We start from the raw sequence: 16003 nt of genomic DNA, 5'->3' as shown, positions 1-16003 counted from the left end.
TTGTAACCCTGACCTTGTAATGATATGGGGGTAGTTTTGGCTCCTGCCTCTTTCCGCTTTAAAGAATCTGCCTTACTCAGTAACAGCACATTTTCTGTACCAAACGAACCACAGCAAACAACGGACGGGCCCTCCTGGCTGTGAGCCGGGAGCGGGGACCTTGTCTGCGAGCGAGAGCCGAGCGCGAGGTTAATTCACAAGCACCAGCGCAGATCCAGGCTGGGAAAGAGGGCGGACACCCAAAAGACTGCCGGGAGCAGGAAGCCACGCTCGGCAGGTCCTGGCAAAGCCCTGGAGGCCTCCACGCGTCGCCATGGCAACGCGAAGTCCGCGCCCGCCCGGATTGGCCGCGCCGGCGCGCGCAAGGCCTGCTGGGAAAGCACGTCCCCGCCGCGGTTCCGCCGGTTTGAACTTGGCGGGCCAGATGTGGGCCGCAGGGCGGTGGGGGACTGCTTCTCCCCTTCTCGAACCCCGTTTCATGGCCGACTGCAGGTCCGGGTCGCGGCCCTCCTCGGGCTTTTCTGTTCTCACGGCAGGCCCCCGGGGGCCGGGCCTCAAGGCGGTGGAGGTATGCTCGCTGTCGACACCGCTGAGCTGCAGCAGTTCCACCCTGTCGCTGTTGTCTCCCCTCGGCCACCAGAGCTTCCCGTTTGACAACGACGATGGTGACGGGGAGGAGGAGGAGGATGTGGACGAAGATGCTTATGACTCAGAGGCCAAGGCGGAGAGCCTGAGAGGAGTGGAGTTACAGGGGTGCACCAGGTAAATCCGAGATACAGCCCCCTCAAGATTCCTTAGACCCCACTAAGTACCTTCGTCTGGCGACCAGATACCTTCTTGTCTTCCCTCTCAAAAGGTAGCGCGGGCACTTGCAGCCGCAGGTGCTGCCCCTTTTGGCCCAGAGTCTTGGGCCGGTTCTTACTCATGACTACAGATTTTTCCATCGTTCTTAACCCCTTTTCCTGACACAAGAAGCGAGCACTAAACACACAAAATTGGTACAGTTTCAGACATTTTATGAACACTCAAAAGTCAGAGTGGGGACACTAGAACTTTTGTTCAAATCTTTAACACCCAAATGTGGTTTACTGCATCTTAGTAATACCTGTGGCGATTATGAAAAAAATCTGGTTGTCAGTGAAGTAGGTTGTAGTAAGTAGTATACCTTTTATGTCATAGATTAAAAGCTGAAGCTTTGAGGTTAGCAGTGACTTTAGCATTCAGAGACAATGTCAGGTCTGCTCTTAGCAGTTACTAAAAGTAGAAGCCATTGAATGCTAGAATCAAAGGGGTTATTAAAGTCATCTTAATTTATTTTTACAATTGTTCTTTCAGCAAACATTTAGTTTGTGCCATATGTGCTGAGTCGCTCAGTCGTCTCCCACTCTTTGTGACCCTATGGACTGTAGCCCACCAGGCTCCTCTACCCATGGGAATCTCAAGGCAAGAATCCTGGAGTGGGTTGCCATGCCCTCATCCAGGAGAGCTTCCCAACCCAGGAAACGAACCCAGGTCTTCCTAATTGGGGGCAGATTCTTTAGTGTGTGAGACACCAGATAAGGGCCTATAAATAAGACAGGCATGGTCTCTACTCTCTTGGAATTAAAGCCTACGTCAAGCCATTCATTTTACAGATAACAAAACTGTGGCTCAGAAGACAGATAAAAAGTCTAATTCAAAGGCTTCCACCTAGTCATTAGAGGAGCTGGGCCTAGTACCAAGGTATACTGATCATGTTTTCTCTTGCCTATGCTACATGCCTATTGTTGGGTATATAGAAATATGAGCAAAGGGCCTATCCCTGCAGGAATATATTTTTCATAGAGAGGCTTGATGATGCAGGTGCATTTGGAGTTAGACTCATTATGTCAACTTCAGAAAGCATTTACAAGGTTCTGATTGTCAGGCTGCACAAGGCAGTATCAGTTCAGTTCAGTCGCTCAGTCGTGTCTGACTCTTTGTGACCCCATGAATCGCAGCACGCCAGGCCTCCCTGTCCATCACCAACTCCCGGAGTTTACCGAAACTCATGTCCGTCGAGTCAGTGATGCCATCCAGCCATCTCATCCTCTGTCGTCCCCTTCTCCTCCTGCCTCCAATGCCTCCCAGCATCAGGGTCTTTTCCAGTGAGTCAGGTCTTCCCATCAGGTGGCCAAAGTATTGGAGTTTCAGCTTCAGCATCAGTCCTACCAATGAACACCCAGGACTGATCTCCTGTAGGATGAACTGGTTGGATCTCCTTGCAGACCAAAGGACTCTTAAGAGTCTTCTCCAACACCGCAGTTCAAAAGCATCAATTCTTCGACACTCAGCCTTCTTCACAGTCCAACTCTCACATCCATACATGACCACTGGAAAAACCATAGCTTTGACTGGATGGACCTCTGTTGGCAAAGTAATGTCTCTGCTTTTCAATATGCTATCTAGGTTGGTCATAACTTTCCTCCCAAGGAGTAAGTGTCTTTTAATTTCATGGCTGCAGTCACCGTCTGCAGTGATTTTGGACCCCCCCAAAATAAAGACTGACACTGTTTCCACCGTTTCCCTATCTATTTCCCATGAAGCGATGCGACCAGATGCCATGATCTTAGTTTTGTGAATGTTGAGCTTTAAGCCAACTTTTTCCACTCTCCTCTTCCACTTTCATCAAGAGGCTTTTTAGTTCCTCTTCACTTTCTATACAGGAGATCTAAGAAATACAGACCAGAGAACCCATGCTTTATGTGTAGGCAACCATTTAGCCCCTGTAGCTATAGGGCATGCATACCTGGGGTGAGTAAATTGAATATGAAGCCATATGAAGTGACTCACATACACAGTTATAACAGTGAGTCTCTTAAGAAGGAGAAGTAATAGTAAGTACATTGGTAGGAATGGATATCAGTAACAGTAAGCAAGCAAGCCACTTGTCCACACAGTTTGTAGCAACAAGAAACTGTTTCAAAGGAGTCCATTTTCATGTGGGCCTTTGTACAGATTCTTCAGGACTGAGTTGGTCCCAGTGGTGTTTAGGAGGATATTTATTATTTATTTGGCTGCCCTGGGTCTTTGTTGTGGCCCAAAGGATCTTTGATTTTAGTTGCAGCATGTGGGATCTAGTTCCCTGATCAGGGATTGAACCTGGGTCCCCTACATTGGGAGTACAGTTTTAGCCCCTGGACCATCAGGGAAGTCCTGGTCCCAGTGATTTTTAAAATAAATTTTAAGCTTTTGGAAAATCCTGAGCTTAATCAGCAGGACTGCGCTATGTAGACAGTTGAGCAGCCCCGGGAATGATGGCTATCCAGAGGCCATCCACAGCTCTGCTGCTAAGACCTTGCTTTAGCTTCCAAGAGCCAAAGTCCTGACCAAATGGAGCTTACCATGGGAGGAGCTAGTTGTATTTATGTCAAACATAGCCAAAGCCCAAATGAGCTGGTAACACCTCGAGGCTCTAGCTGCCTTCCTTATCGCAGTTCATCCCCTCTGATTCAAAGCAATTGGTAGGACCTGGTCTGGAAAAAATGCAAGAGTTGTCAGGCCTGTGGATGGCAGGTGTCAGATGCCTGTGATGTGTTCAATAAACGTCTGCTGAAGGTGTGCTTATTTCCCACTTCCTAGAGAACAGATAGTTGCAGTGATTGTTCTCAAATACTTCAGAAAATCAGTACCTCTTTTCAGGAAAGAAAAGTGTTTAGAACTTTTCCTTATTCCACCTCTCTACCTCTTACCTTTGGTTGGGGCCCTGATTGGGCCTTCTGAGAAATCTGTATGCAGGTCAAGAAGCAACAGTTAGAACTGGACATGGAACAACAGACTGGTTCCAAATAGGGAAAGGAGTATGGCAAGGCTGTATATTGTCACCCTGCTTATTTAACTTATATGCAGAGTACATCATGAGAAACGCTGGGCTGGAAGAAGCACAAGCTGGAATCAAGATTGCCGGGAGAAATAGCAAGAACCTCAGATACTCAGATGACACCACCCTTATGGCAGAAAGTGAAGAACTAAAGAGCCTCTTGAAAGTGAAAGAGGAGAGTGAAAAAGCTGGCTTAAAACTCAACATTCAGAAAACTAAGATCATGGCATCTGGTCCCATCACTTCATGGGAAATAGATGGGGAAACAGTGGAAACAGTGTCAGACTTTATTTGGGGGGGCTCCAAAATCACTGCAGATGGTGACTGCAGCCATGAAATCAAAAGACGTTTGCTCCTTGGAAGAAAAGCTATGACCAACCTAAACAGTATATTAAAAAGCGGAGATAGTACCAACAAAGGTCTGTCTAGTCAATGCTATGGTTTTTCCAGTAGTCATGTATGGATGTGAGAGTTGGACTATAAAGAAAGCTGAGTGCCGAAGATTTGATGCTTTTGAACTGTGGTGTTGGAAAAGACTCTTAAAGGAGTCCCTTGGACTGCAAGGAGATCCAACCAGTCCATCCTAAAGGAAATCAGTCCTGAATATTCATTGGTAGGACTGATGCTGAAGCTGAAACTCCAATACTTTGGCCACCTGATGGGAAGAACTGACTCACTGGAAAAGACCCTGATGCTGGGAAAGATTGAAGGCAGGAGAAGGGGACGCCAGAGGATGAGATGGTTGGATGGCATCACTGACTCGATGGACATGAGTTTGAGCAAGCTCCGGGTGTTGGTGACAGACAGGGAAGCCTGGCGTACTGCAGTCCATGGGGTCGTAAAGAGTAGGACACAACTGAGCGACTGAACTGAACTGAACTGTGTAGGTGTGGGAGTGAGCGGCACCAAATGTGGTTGGGGAGCAGGAGTCAAAGATCTTTTGTTTCTGGCTTGGCTAACTGGGTGAGTGTGGGTACTCTCCTCTGAGGTGGGATTATGGGAGGAGGGTAGTGAGTGAGTGGTAGGTGACTAGATTTGTTTTGGATTGATTGAGTTTGATATTTAAGTGAAGCCATCTGTCTGATGGTAGAAAATAAAAGTTTGGAACTCAGGAGTAATATCTAGCCTGAAATGCCTGGAGTGGGCCTCATCCGCACCTTCATGACCAGTGAAGCTATGGGAGGATGAGGTAGTGTTCTGCAAGACTTAGAAGGAAAGATATATAGAAAGTAAACAACATACCAACAGTGTTCCTTTCCCACTAGAACACAAATTACATAATTGGATGAACGAATGCAAAAATAGGGGAAAAAACCACCACCACCACCACCAAGTAAATGGAAATTACAAGGCAGAAAAAACTGAGCATGGCCATAGGGGAGGCAGTTGGTTGCCTGAAGCAGGAATGTTAAAGAGACAAAGAGGAGCTGAATCTATAATAACCTAGTCTTTCTCTAGCTGCCGCCTGTCCTTTCTTTCCATGGGCACTAATGGTTCACCTTTTACTATGGGGGTCTTGTACCTGGCCAAGGCCTGTGTTCTTTATGTATATATGCACTCACGAGTGCTTCCCTTTCCCTTTTCTGTTGAGCTTGACTGAATGGTTACTTTTCCATGTACCCGGAAGAGACAGACTGACAACTCTGGGAAAATCGTGGCCACTTTGTCTGAGAACTGGCAAAATGGAGTCCACCAAACCATTAAAGAACACAAGGCCATATACTTTATGTACCTTTTTATTTCAAAACAACTTCAAACTTACAGAAAAATCGAGGGTATAAAGAACTCTGTCCACCCTTCACATCAAAACCATAATTGTTACCACATTGGCATTACCATCCTCACTGTGTAGATATGTATTCTTTCCTTTGTGAACTACTTAAAGGAAGAAAAGGGAAAAGTCTGCACCAGGATTTGGTTAGGATCATGTGTTGTAATTAGTTGTCCAAGCAAGAATGAAAAAAGTTATTGTAATTGAGGTAAATGGACGGGGTATGATTTTAGATTAGAGAATTCAGAGGCTGTCTAAAGGATAAACTAATTTAAACAATGGACTCTTGTTCTTAGTTTCTTAAGTGTATATTTACATAGAAAAATCACAGTATTGTCAGTGTATCATGGAATCCTACTTTTATTGTGCAGCTAAATCATTTTGACTGCTAGGTCAAAGAGTTTTGAGTGCGAGGTCTGTAGTATCCTCTCTTTTGTAATAGCACGGTTGGATCCGAAGATAACCAAGAAGAACAGAAGCAGGTGCGCTCACCAGAAAGCAGCCTGACACCGTGGGAAGTGTGGTTTGTTGGCAAAGAAAAAGTAGAACGTGACCGTCTGCAACAGAAGGCTCTAGAGGTAAAACTAGACAGTCTTTTCTACTTAATCCAGAAGCTCACAAAGTTGAGCTGCTGTCAAAATCAGAATGTTATTATCAGGATGTTATTATCCCTTACAACAAAGTTTTCGCATATTTTGGTATCAGTTTGCTATATCTGTATTTATAGCTTACTAGAGAAATGATATGTGTTTCAGATTATAAGAACATTTGGAAAATACAGCTAAGCATAATTAGGAAAATTAAAATCTCCAAACTGGCCCCCTGAAAACTATTGTTACAGTATGGCGTGTAGCCTTCCAGATTTTCTTCTCTGTAAATTTTTTAAAAACATATGTGCAAATATATATTCACACAGAGTGTCACCATATGTATGTTTAACTAAGGTACAGTCAACCTCATATATTTGGTAAAATTTTTAAGAGAGGAGAGAAATAAAAACTGAAGTAGAGGCAGAAAGTCTAGCCTATACGATTCAGAGCTTGTGCCCCAGAGTGAGTTTATGCTGGGAGAAGGGAGTCTGAGGGGCTTTCAGGTTTTCCTGGTTTCTCTTTACCTCCCTGCCTCACTTCTGGGCATTTTTGTATTTTTAATTCTCTCTGAATTCTCCCTCTCCAAACTCAAAAAAATACATTTTCACATGAATCCGTCATTCTTTCAACTCTTACTGTTTGCTATTTAGAATCTAGCAGCCAAATAGATTTGGGTAGTTTTAAATCCTTCAGTATCTAGGTTATCTGAATTCTCTCCATCCAAACACGGAAACCAGGTAGATGGGTGTGGTGAGGGATATATCTTGTTTTTAATAAATATGATCACTCTTTTGTAACCTGTTTTTTTTTTTTTGCCTATTACATTATTAATATGTTTCTATATCATTAAATATTTTATATCATTTAAAAATGGCTGATTATTAAAATATATTTAAAATGTATCATATATATAATAGAAGATAATTAGCCAGTTCACTATTGTTGTGTGTTTAAGTTTATTCTCATCTCTTAGGGGCTCCCTGGTGGCTCATCCACCTGCCAATGCGGGAGACATGGGTTCGATTCCTAGGTTGGAAAGATCCCCTAGAGAAGGAAATGGCAATACTCACTCCAGTATTATTGCCTGGGAAATCCCATGGACAAAAGAACCTGGTGGGCTACAGCCCATGGGATCGCAAAATAAAAGCACAGTGATAAAAACGACAACTAATCTATTAGTATCCCTATTGCTGTAAAAATCCTGGGAATTAAAGCTTTGCCTTCCATGATCTTTTCGGAGTAAATTTTCCATTTCAGTTTTGAAACTAGTTGTTTTTTCTGTGATGGCTTTCTACCCAGGTTCTTGACATGATTCAGATAATTGTAGAAACCAATACATTCAGCTTTTTCCCTATTGAAGTATACTTTGTATTCTAAAAACAAATTTATTCCTGGAAAAGTACACTGTAGTACTTGTTTCTACTGAGAAGGGCTAGGACTTGAGAAAAACCTTACGGTTTCATGTCAGATAGACTTATTGAAACCTTTACACTTCAATTTCCTCATCTCTACAGTAAGGATAAAATAATACTACCCGGTCACAGTGTTTTAGAGGATTAAATGAGACAAAGTGTGAGGATAGCTAGTGATTTTATTGGTATTGTTACTGATATCATTGCTAGTCACAGTCTTTTTTCCATGAAATATAGTTCATTTACAATGTTGTGTTAGTTTCAGATATATAACAAGCTGATTCAGTTTATACATATATGCCTGCGTGTGTGCTCGGTTGCTCAGTGGTATTTGACTCTTTGTGACCCCATGAGCTGTAACATGCCAGGCTCCTCTGTCCACAGGATTTTTCAGGCAAGAATACTGGAGTCACACACACACACACACGGGATTTTTCAGGCAAGAATACTGGAGTGACACACACACACGCATTTTTAAGTTTTTTTCTGTTTTCACTTCAGTTCAGTTGCTCAGGCGTGTCCGACTGTGTGTGACCCCATGTACTGCAGCTCACCGGGCTTCCCTGTCCATCATCAACTCACACACACACACACACACAGACACACACACACACATTTTTAGATTCTTTTCTGTTTTCACTTCGGTTCAGTTGCTCAGTCAGGTCCAACTCTGTGTGACCCCATGGACTGCAGCACACCAGGCTTCCCTGTCTATCACCAGCTCCCGGAGATTACTCAAACTCATGTCCATTGAGTCAGTAATGCCATCCAACCATCTCATCCTCTGGCATCCCCTTCTCGCCGCACCTTCATTCTTTCCCAGCATCAGGGTCTTTTCCAATGAGTTAGTTCTTTGCATCAGATAGCCAGAGTATTGGAGTTTCAGCTTCAACATCAGCCCTTCCAATGAATCTTCAGGATTGATTTCCTTTAGGATGGACTGGTTTGATCTCCTACAGTCCGAGGGACTCTCAAGAGTCTTCTCCAACACCACAGTTCAAAAGCATCAATTCTTCAGCTCTCAGCTTTCTTTACAGTCCAACTCTCACATCCATACATGACTACTGGAAAAACCATAGCTTTGACTAGATGGACCTTTGTTGGCAAAATAATGTCTCTGCTTTTTAATATGCTGTCTAGGTCGTTCATAGCTTTTCTTCCAGGGAGCAAGCATCTTTTAATTTCATGGCTGCAGTCACCATCTGCAGTGATTTTGGAGTCCAAGAAACTAAAGTTTGTCACTGTTTCCATTGCTTCCCCATCTATTTGCCATGAAGTGATGGGACCGGATGCCATGATCTTAGTTTTCTGAATGTTGAGCTTTAAGCCAACTTTTTCACTCTCCTCTTTCACTTTCATCAAGAGGCTTTTGAGTTCCTCTTCCCTTTCTGCCATAAGGGTGGTGTCATCTGCATATCTGAGGTTATTGACATTTCTCCCAGCATTGTTGATTCCAGCTTGTGCTTCATCCAGCCCAGCATTTCTCATGATGTACTCTGCGTATAAGTTAAATAAACAGGGTGACAATATACAGCCTTGACGTACTCCTTTCCCGACTTGGAACCAGTCTGTTGGTGCACGTTCTACCTGTGCTTTTTGACCTGCATACAGATTTCTCAAGAGGCAGGTCAGGTGGTCTGGTATTCCCATCTCTTTCAGAATTTTCCACAGTTTGTTGTATTCTGCACAGTCAAAGACTGGTGTAGTCAGTAAAGCAGAAATAGATGTTTTTCTGCAACTCTCTTGCTTTTTCAGTGATCCAACACATGTTGGCAATTTGATCTCTGGTTCCTCTGCCTTTTCTAAATCCAGTTTGAACATCTGGAAGTTCACTGTTCACAAACAGTTGAAGCCTGTCTTGGAGAATTTTGAGCATTACTTTACTAGCGTGTGAGATGAGTGCAATTGTGCGGTAGTTTGAACATTCTTTGGCACTGCCTTTCTTTGGGATTGGAATGGAAACTGACCTTTTCCAGTCCTGTGGCCACTGCTGAGTTTTCCAAATTTGCTGGCATATTGAGTGCAGCACTTTCACAGCATCATCTGTTAGGATTTGAAATAGCTCAACTGAAATTCCATCATCTACACTAGCTTTTTTCATAGTGATGCTTCCTAAGGCCCACTTGACTTTGCATTCCAGAATGTCTGGTTCTAGGTGAGTGATACCATTGTGGTTATGAAGGTCTTTTATGTATAGTTCTCCTGTGTATTCTTGCCGCCACCTCTTAATATCTTCTGCTTCTGTTAGGTCCATACCATTTCTGTCCTTCATTGTGCCCATCTTTGCAGGATATGTTCCCTTGGTGTCTCTAGTTTTCTTGAAGAGTTCTCCAGTCTTTCCCATTCTGTTGTTTTCCTCTATTTCTTTGCATTGATCACTGAGGAAGGCTTTCTTATTTATCTCTCCTTGCTTTTCTTTGGAACTCTGCATTCAAATGTGTGTATCTTTCCCTTTCTCCGTTGCGTTTAGCTTCTCTTCTTTTCTCAGCTATTTGTAAGGCTTCCTCAGACAACCATTTTGCCTTTAGGTTATTATAAGATATTGCATATAATTGCCTCTGTTATATGGTAAATCCTTGCTTTTTATGTATTTTATATATAGTAGTATGTACCTATTAATATTAAACTTCACATCTTTCCTTCCCTTTGGTATCTATAGATTTGTTTTCTGTGTATTTCTGTTTTGTAAATATTGTGCTGGCCAAAAAATTTCATTTGGATTTTTCCATAACATTTTATGGAAAACCTGAATAAACCTTTTAACCAAACCGATACATTCATTTGTATCATTTTTCAAGATTCTGCATATAAGTGGTATCATATGATATTTGTCTTTCTCAGTCTGTCTGTATTCACTTAGTGTGATAATCTCTAGGTCCATTCATGTTGGTACAAATGGCATTATTTTATTTATTTTTATGGCTGAGTGATATCCCTTTGGTGTGTGTATACACACAGAAACACCACATCTTCTTTTTCCACTCATCTGTTGATAAACAATTTAGGTTGCTTCCACGTCTTGGCTGTTGTAAATAGTGCTGCTGTGAACACTGGGATGCGTTATCTTTTCAAATTTGAGTTTTCATGTTTTCTGGATATATACTCAGGAGCAGAATTGCTGGCAACTCAATTTTTAATTAAGGAACTCCATATTGTTCTCCATAGTGGGAACACCAATTCTATTCTCCCCAACAGTGTAGAAGGGTTCCTTTCTCTCCACATCTTCTCTAGCGTTTATTTGTAGACTTTTTAATGATGGCCCTTCTGATCAGTGTGAGGTTATACCTTATTGTAGTTTTGATTTTCATTTTTCTATAATTAATGATGTTGAACATCTTTTCATGTACCTGCTGGCCTTCTTTATATCTTTGGAGAATGTCTGTTTAGATTTTCTGCCCATTTTTTGATTTGGCTGTTTCTTTTTGTTTATATTAAGCTGTATGAGCTTTTTATATTTTTTTGAAATGAATTCCTCATTGGTTGTATCAGGTGCAAATATTTTCTCTCATTCTGTGGGTTGTCTTTTCATTTTGTTTATGATTTCCTTTGATGTACAAAAGGTTTTAAGTTTAAACAATTGCTTTTGCTTATTACTACATTTTGGTTAGTATTTCCATTACTGTAAAAGATGGATCTAAAAATATATTGCTGCAATTTATATCAAAGAGTATTCTACCTACGTTTTCCTTTAAGAGTTTTTATAGTATCTTTCTTTACATTTAGGTCTTTAATCCATTTTGAGTTAATTTTTGTATATAATGTCAGAGAATGGTCTAGTTTTATTTATCTACAGATAGTATCCAGTTTTCCCAGTACCACTTCTTGAAGAAATGTCTTCTTCATTGTATAGTCTTCCCTCTTTTGTCATCAATTAATTGACCCTAGGTATCTTGGTTTATTCCTCAGCTCTATTCTGTTCTCCTGATCTCAGACTGTTTTTGTTCCAGTGCAATACTGTTTCTGATTACTGTGGCTTTGTAGTATAGTCAGAAATCAGGGAGCATATTCCTTGAGCTCTGTTCTTTTTTCTCAAGATTGTTTTGGCTATTCAGGGCCTTTTGTGTTTTCATATAAATTTAATTTTGTTGTTGTTCTTTGAAAAATGCCATTGGTAATTTGATAGGGATTGCACTGAATCTCTAGATTCCCTAAGGTAATATGGTGATTTTAACAATATTGATTCTTGCAATTGAAGAACACAGTATATCTTTCAATATGTTTGTGTCATTTTAGTATCTTTCATCAGTGTCTTATGCTTTTCAGAATACAGGTCTTTTGCCTCCTTAGGTAGGCTTATTCCTAGGTATTTTATTCTTTCTGATGAGATGGAAAGTGAGATTGTTTCCTTAGTTCCACTTTCTCTGTTAATTCCTTGTTTGTGGATAGACATGCGACAGATTTTTGTATAATAATTTTGTGTCCACAAGTTTACTGAATTCATTGAGCTTTAGTAGTTTTCTGGTATAATAGCATCTTGAGGGTTTTCTATGTATGGTATCTTGTCATTTGCAGTGACAGTTTATGTCTTCCTTTCCAATTCAAATCTTTCCTTTCCCCTTTTTTCTCTCTCATTTTCTTGTCTGATTACTATGTCGAGGACTTCCAAACTGTGTTGAATGAAAGTGGTGAGAATGGACATCCTTGTTTTCTTCCTGATCTTCACCACTTTGTATGATGTTAACTGTGGGTTTGTCACTCAGTTCAGTTCCGTCGCTCAGTTGTATCTGACTCTGTGTGACCCCATGGACTGCAGCACACCAGGCTTCCCTGTCCATCACCAACTCCCAGAGCTTGCTCAAACTCATGTCCATTGAGTCGGTGATGCCATCCAACCGTCTCATCCTCTGGCATCCCCTTCTCTCACCTTCATTCTTTCCCAGCATCAGGTTCTTTTCCAATGAGTTGGTTCTTTGCATCAGGTGGCCAAAGTATTAGAGTTTCAGCTTTAGCATCAGTCCTTCCAATGAATATTCAGGACTGATTTTCCTTTAGGATGGACTGGTTGGATCTCCTTGCAGTCCAAGGACTCTCAAGAGTCTTCGCCAACACCACGATTCAAAAGCATCAGTTCTTTGGCATTCAGCTTTCTTTATGGTCCAACTCTCACATCTATACATGACTACTGGAAAAACCGTAGCTTTGACTAGATGGACCTTTGTTGGCAAAGTAATGTCTCTGCTTTTTAATATTCTGTCTAGGTTGGTCATAGCTTTTCTTCCAGGGAGCAAGTGTCTTTTAATTTCATAGGTGCAATCACCATCTGCAGTGATTTTGAAGCCCCCCCAGATAAAGACTGTCACTGTTTCTATTGTTTGCCCATCTATTTGCCATGAAGTGATGGGCCCAGATGCCGCCATCTTCGTTTTTTGAATGTTGAGTTTTAAGCCAACTTTTCCACTCTCCCCTTTCACTTTCATCAGGAGGCTCTTGATGAAAGGGTTTATCATACATGGCCTTTATTATGTTGAAGGTATGTTCCCTCCATGCCCAGTTTCTAGAGAGTTTTTTTTTGTTTTATAAGAGGATTTTTATTTAATTGGAAGCTTTTTCTTCTACTGAGATGATCGTAAAGCTTTTATCATTTAATTTGTTAGTGGGGTATATCAAATTGATTTGTGGGTATTAAAAAGTCCTTGGATAGCTGGGAAAAGTATTACTTGATTATGATGTATGATCCTTAATTTTTAATTTAATCTTTATTTTTATGGGGTATAGTTGGTTTACAATGTTGTGTTAATTTCAAGTGCACAGCAAAGTGGTTTAGTTATACTATATATCCATTCTCTTTCTGATTCTTTCCCATATAAATTATTACACAGTTTTGGGTGAATTTCCCTGTGCTATACAGTAGGTGCTTGTTGATAGCTATTTTTAATATTCTAGTGTATATATAAATTAGGAGACTGTTAACCCCAGTCTCCTAATTTATCCCTCCCCCTATTCTTTCCCTTTTGGTAACCATAAGTTTGTTTTCAAAAGACTGTGAGTCTGTTTCTGTTTTGTAAATAAGTTCATTTGTATCATCTTTTTTATTAGATTCCACATATAAGTGATATCATATATTTGTCTTTCTCAGTCTAACTTGCTTCACTTGGAATTATAATCTCTAGGTTCATCCATGTTGCTTCAAATGGCATTATTTCATTCTTTTATGTAGCTGAGTAATATCCCATTGTGTATATGTACTACTTCTTTTTTTATCCATTCATTTATCAGTGGCAGAGAAGGCAATGGCACCCTGCTCCAGTACTCTTGCCTGGAAAATCCCATGGACAGAGGAGCCTCGTAGGCTGCAGTCCATGGGGTCGCTAAGAGTCGGACATGACTGAGTGACTTCCCTCTCACTTTTCACTTTCATGCATTGGAGAAGGAAATGGCAACCCACTCCAGTGTTCTTGCCTGGAGAATCCCAGGGATGGGGGATCCTGGTGGGATGCTATCTATGGGGTCGCACAGAGTGAGACACACCTGAAGCGACTTAGCACCAGCAGCAGCAGCAGCAGCAGCAGCAGCAGCATTTGTCAATGGGCATTTAGGTTGCTTCCGTGACTTGCCTATTGTAAATAGTGCTGCAGTGAACACTGGGGTGCAAGTATCTTTGTAAATTATGGTTTTCCCTGATTATATATGCCTGGCAATGGGATTGGTAGGTCACATGCTTATATTTTTATTTTTTAAGAAACCTCCATACTGTTTGTGATTTTTTAAGAAACCTCCATACAATTTACATTTCCACCAACAGGGTAGGAGGGTTTCCTTTTCTCCACACCCTCTCCAGCATTTATTGATAATGCGTCAGCCTGTTGATGATGGCCATTCCGACTGGTATTAGGTGATACCTCATTGTAGCTCTGATTTTGCATTTCTCTAATAATTAGTGATGCTGAGTATCTTTTCGTGTGCTTTTTTGACCTTCTGTATGTCTTTTTTGGAGAAATGTCTATTGAGATCTTCCACTCATTTTTTTGATTGGTTTATTTATTTAGTTTTTGTTATTGAGCTAGATGAGCTGTTTATATATTTTGGCAATTAATCCCTTGTTGGTCAATTTGCTTGCAAATATTTTCTCTCATTCTGTGTGGTTTTTTGTTGTTCATGATTACCTTTGCTGTGCAAAAGCTTTTAAGTTTAACTACGTGCTTTTTCTTTCTTTTTATTTTCATTATTCTAGGAGGTGGATTGAAAAAAATCTTGCTGAAGTTTATGTCAGTGAGTGTTCTGCCTTTCTTTTCCTCTAAGAGTTTTATAGTATCCAGTCTTATATTTAGGTCTTTAATCCATTTTGAGTTTATTTTTGTATATGGTGTTAGAGACTGTTGTAATTTCATTCTTTTACATACAGCTGTCAAGTTTTCCTGCCACCACTTACTGAATAGACTTTTTCTCCATTATATATTGAAGACTTTCTTTGTCATAGATTAATTGACCATAGGTGAGTGGGTTTATTTCTTGGATTTCTGTCCTGTTCCATTGATCTGTAGTTCTGTTTTTGTTCCAGTAATATACTGCTTTTATTACTGTGACTTTGTGGTATAGTCTGAAGTCAAGGAGCCTGATTGCTCTAGCTGCATTTTTTTTTTTTATCAAGATTTCATTGACTCTTTGGGGTCTTTTGTATTTCCATACAAATTTTAAAATTATTTGATGTGGTTCTGTAAACAGCATCATTGATAATTTGATAGGGATTGAATTGAATCTGTGGATTGCTTTGGATGGTATAACATTTGGTCAGTTCTTCCAATCCAACATTTGGATTCTTGGATTCTTCCAATCCAACAACATACTTTTGCTGTGTCTTCCCCTCTCTGTGTCATCTTCAGTTTTTTTCACCAGGTTCTTACAGTTTTCAGAGCAAAGGTCTTTTGGCTCCTTAGGAAAATTTACTCCTAGGTATTTTGTTTCTTTTTGATGGTACAGTAAATGGGACTGCTTCCTGAATTTTTCCTTCTGATAGTTCATCGTTAGTGCATAGAAATTCAAGTGATTTCTGTGTATTATATTTGGATCCTGCAACTTTGCTGAATTTCTTGCTGAGCTCTAAGTAGTTTTCAGGTAGCACCTTTAGAGTTTTCTCTGTGTAGTCTTGTGTCGTCTGTAGTGACAGCTTTACTACTTCTTTTCCAGTTGGGATTCATTTCTTTTTCTTCTCTGATTACTATGGCTAGGACTTCCAAAACTTTGTTGAATAAAAGTGATGAGAGTGGTCATTCTTATCTTGTTCCTAATCTTAGAGGAAATGCTTTCAGCTTTTCACTGTTGGGTATGATGTTAGTTGTGGATTTATCATATATGACCTTTAGTATGTTGAGGTAGGTTCCCTCTATGCACATTTTCTAGAGGTGTTTTTTTTTTTATCATAAATGAATGTTGAATTTTATCAAATTCTTTTTCT

At 40.7% G+C, this 16003-nt stretch overlaps 1 protein-coding gene across 1 annotated transcript in view; it reads left to right on the top strand.

Moving 5' to 3' along the window:
* Window positions 1-478: 478 nt before the first annotated feature.
* Window positions 479-16003, top strand: part of CCDC34 (coiled-coil domain containing 34) — a 44361-nt gene continuing 28836 nt past the window's right edge. The window contains exons 1-2 of the mRNA XM_052652175.1: window positions 479-762; window positions 6052-6187. Of these exons, the coding sequence (XP_052508135.1) occupies window positions 479-762; window positions 6052-6187 (420 nt within the window). The remainder of the gene's footprint in view (window positions 763-6051; window positions 6188-16003) is intronic.

This window comes from Budorcas taxicolor, chromosome 15, assembly GCF_023091745.1.
Source record: "Budorcas taxicolor isolate Tak-1 chromosome 15, Takin1.1, whole genome shotgun sequence".
NCBI classification, from domain to species: Eukaryota; Metazoa; Chordata; class Mammalia; order Artiodactyla; family Bovidae; genus Budorcas; species Budorcas taxicolor.
This window is presented reverse-complemented; position numbering and strand designations above follow the sequence as displayed.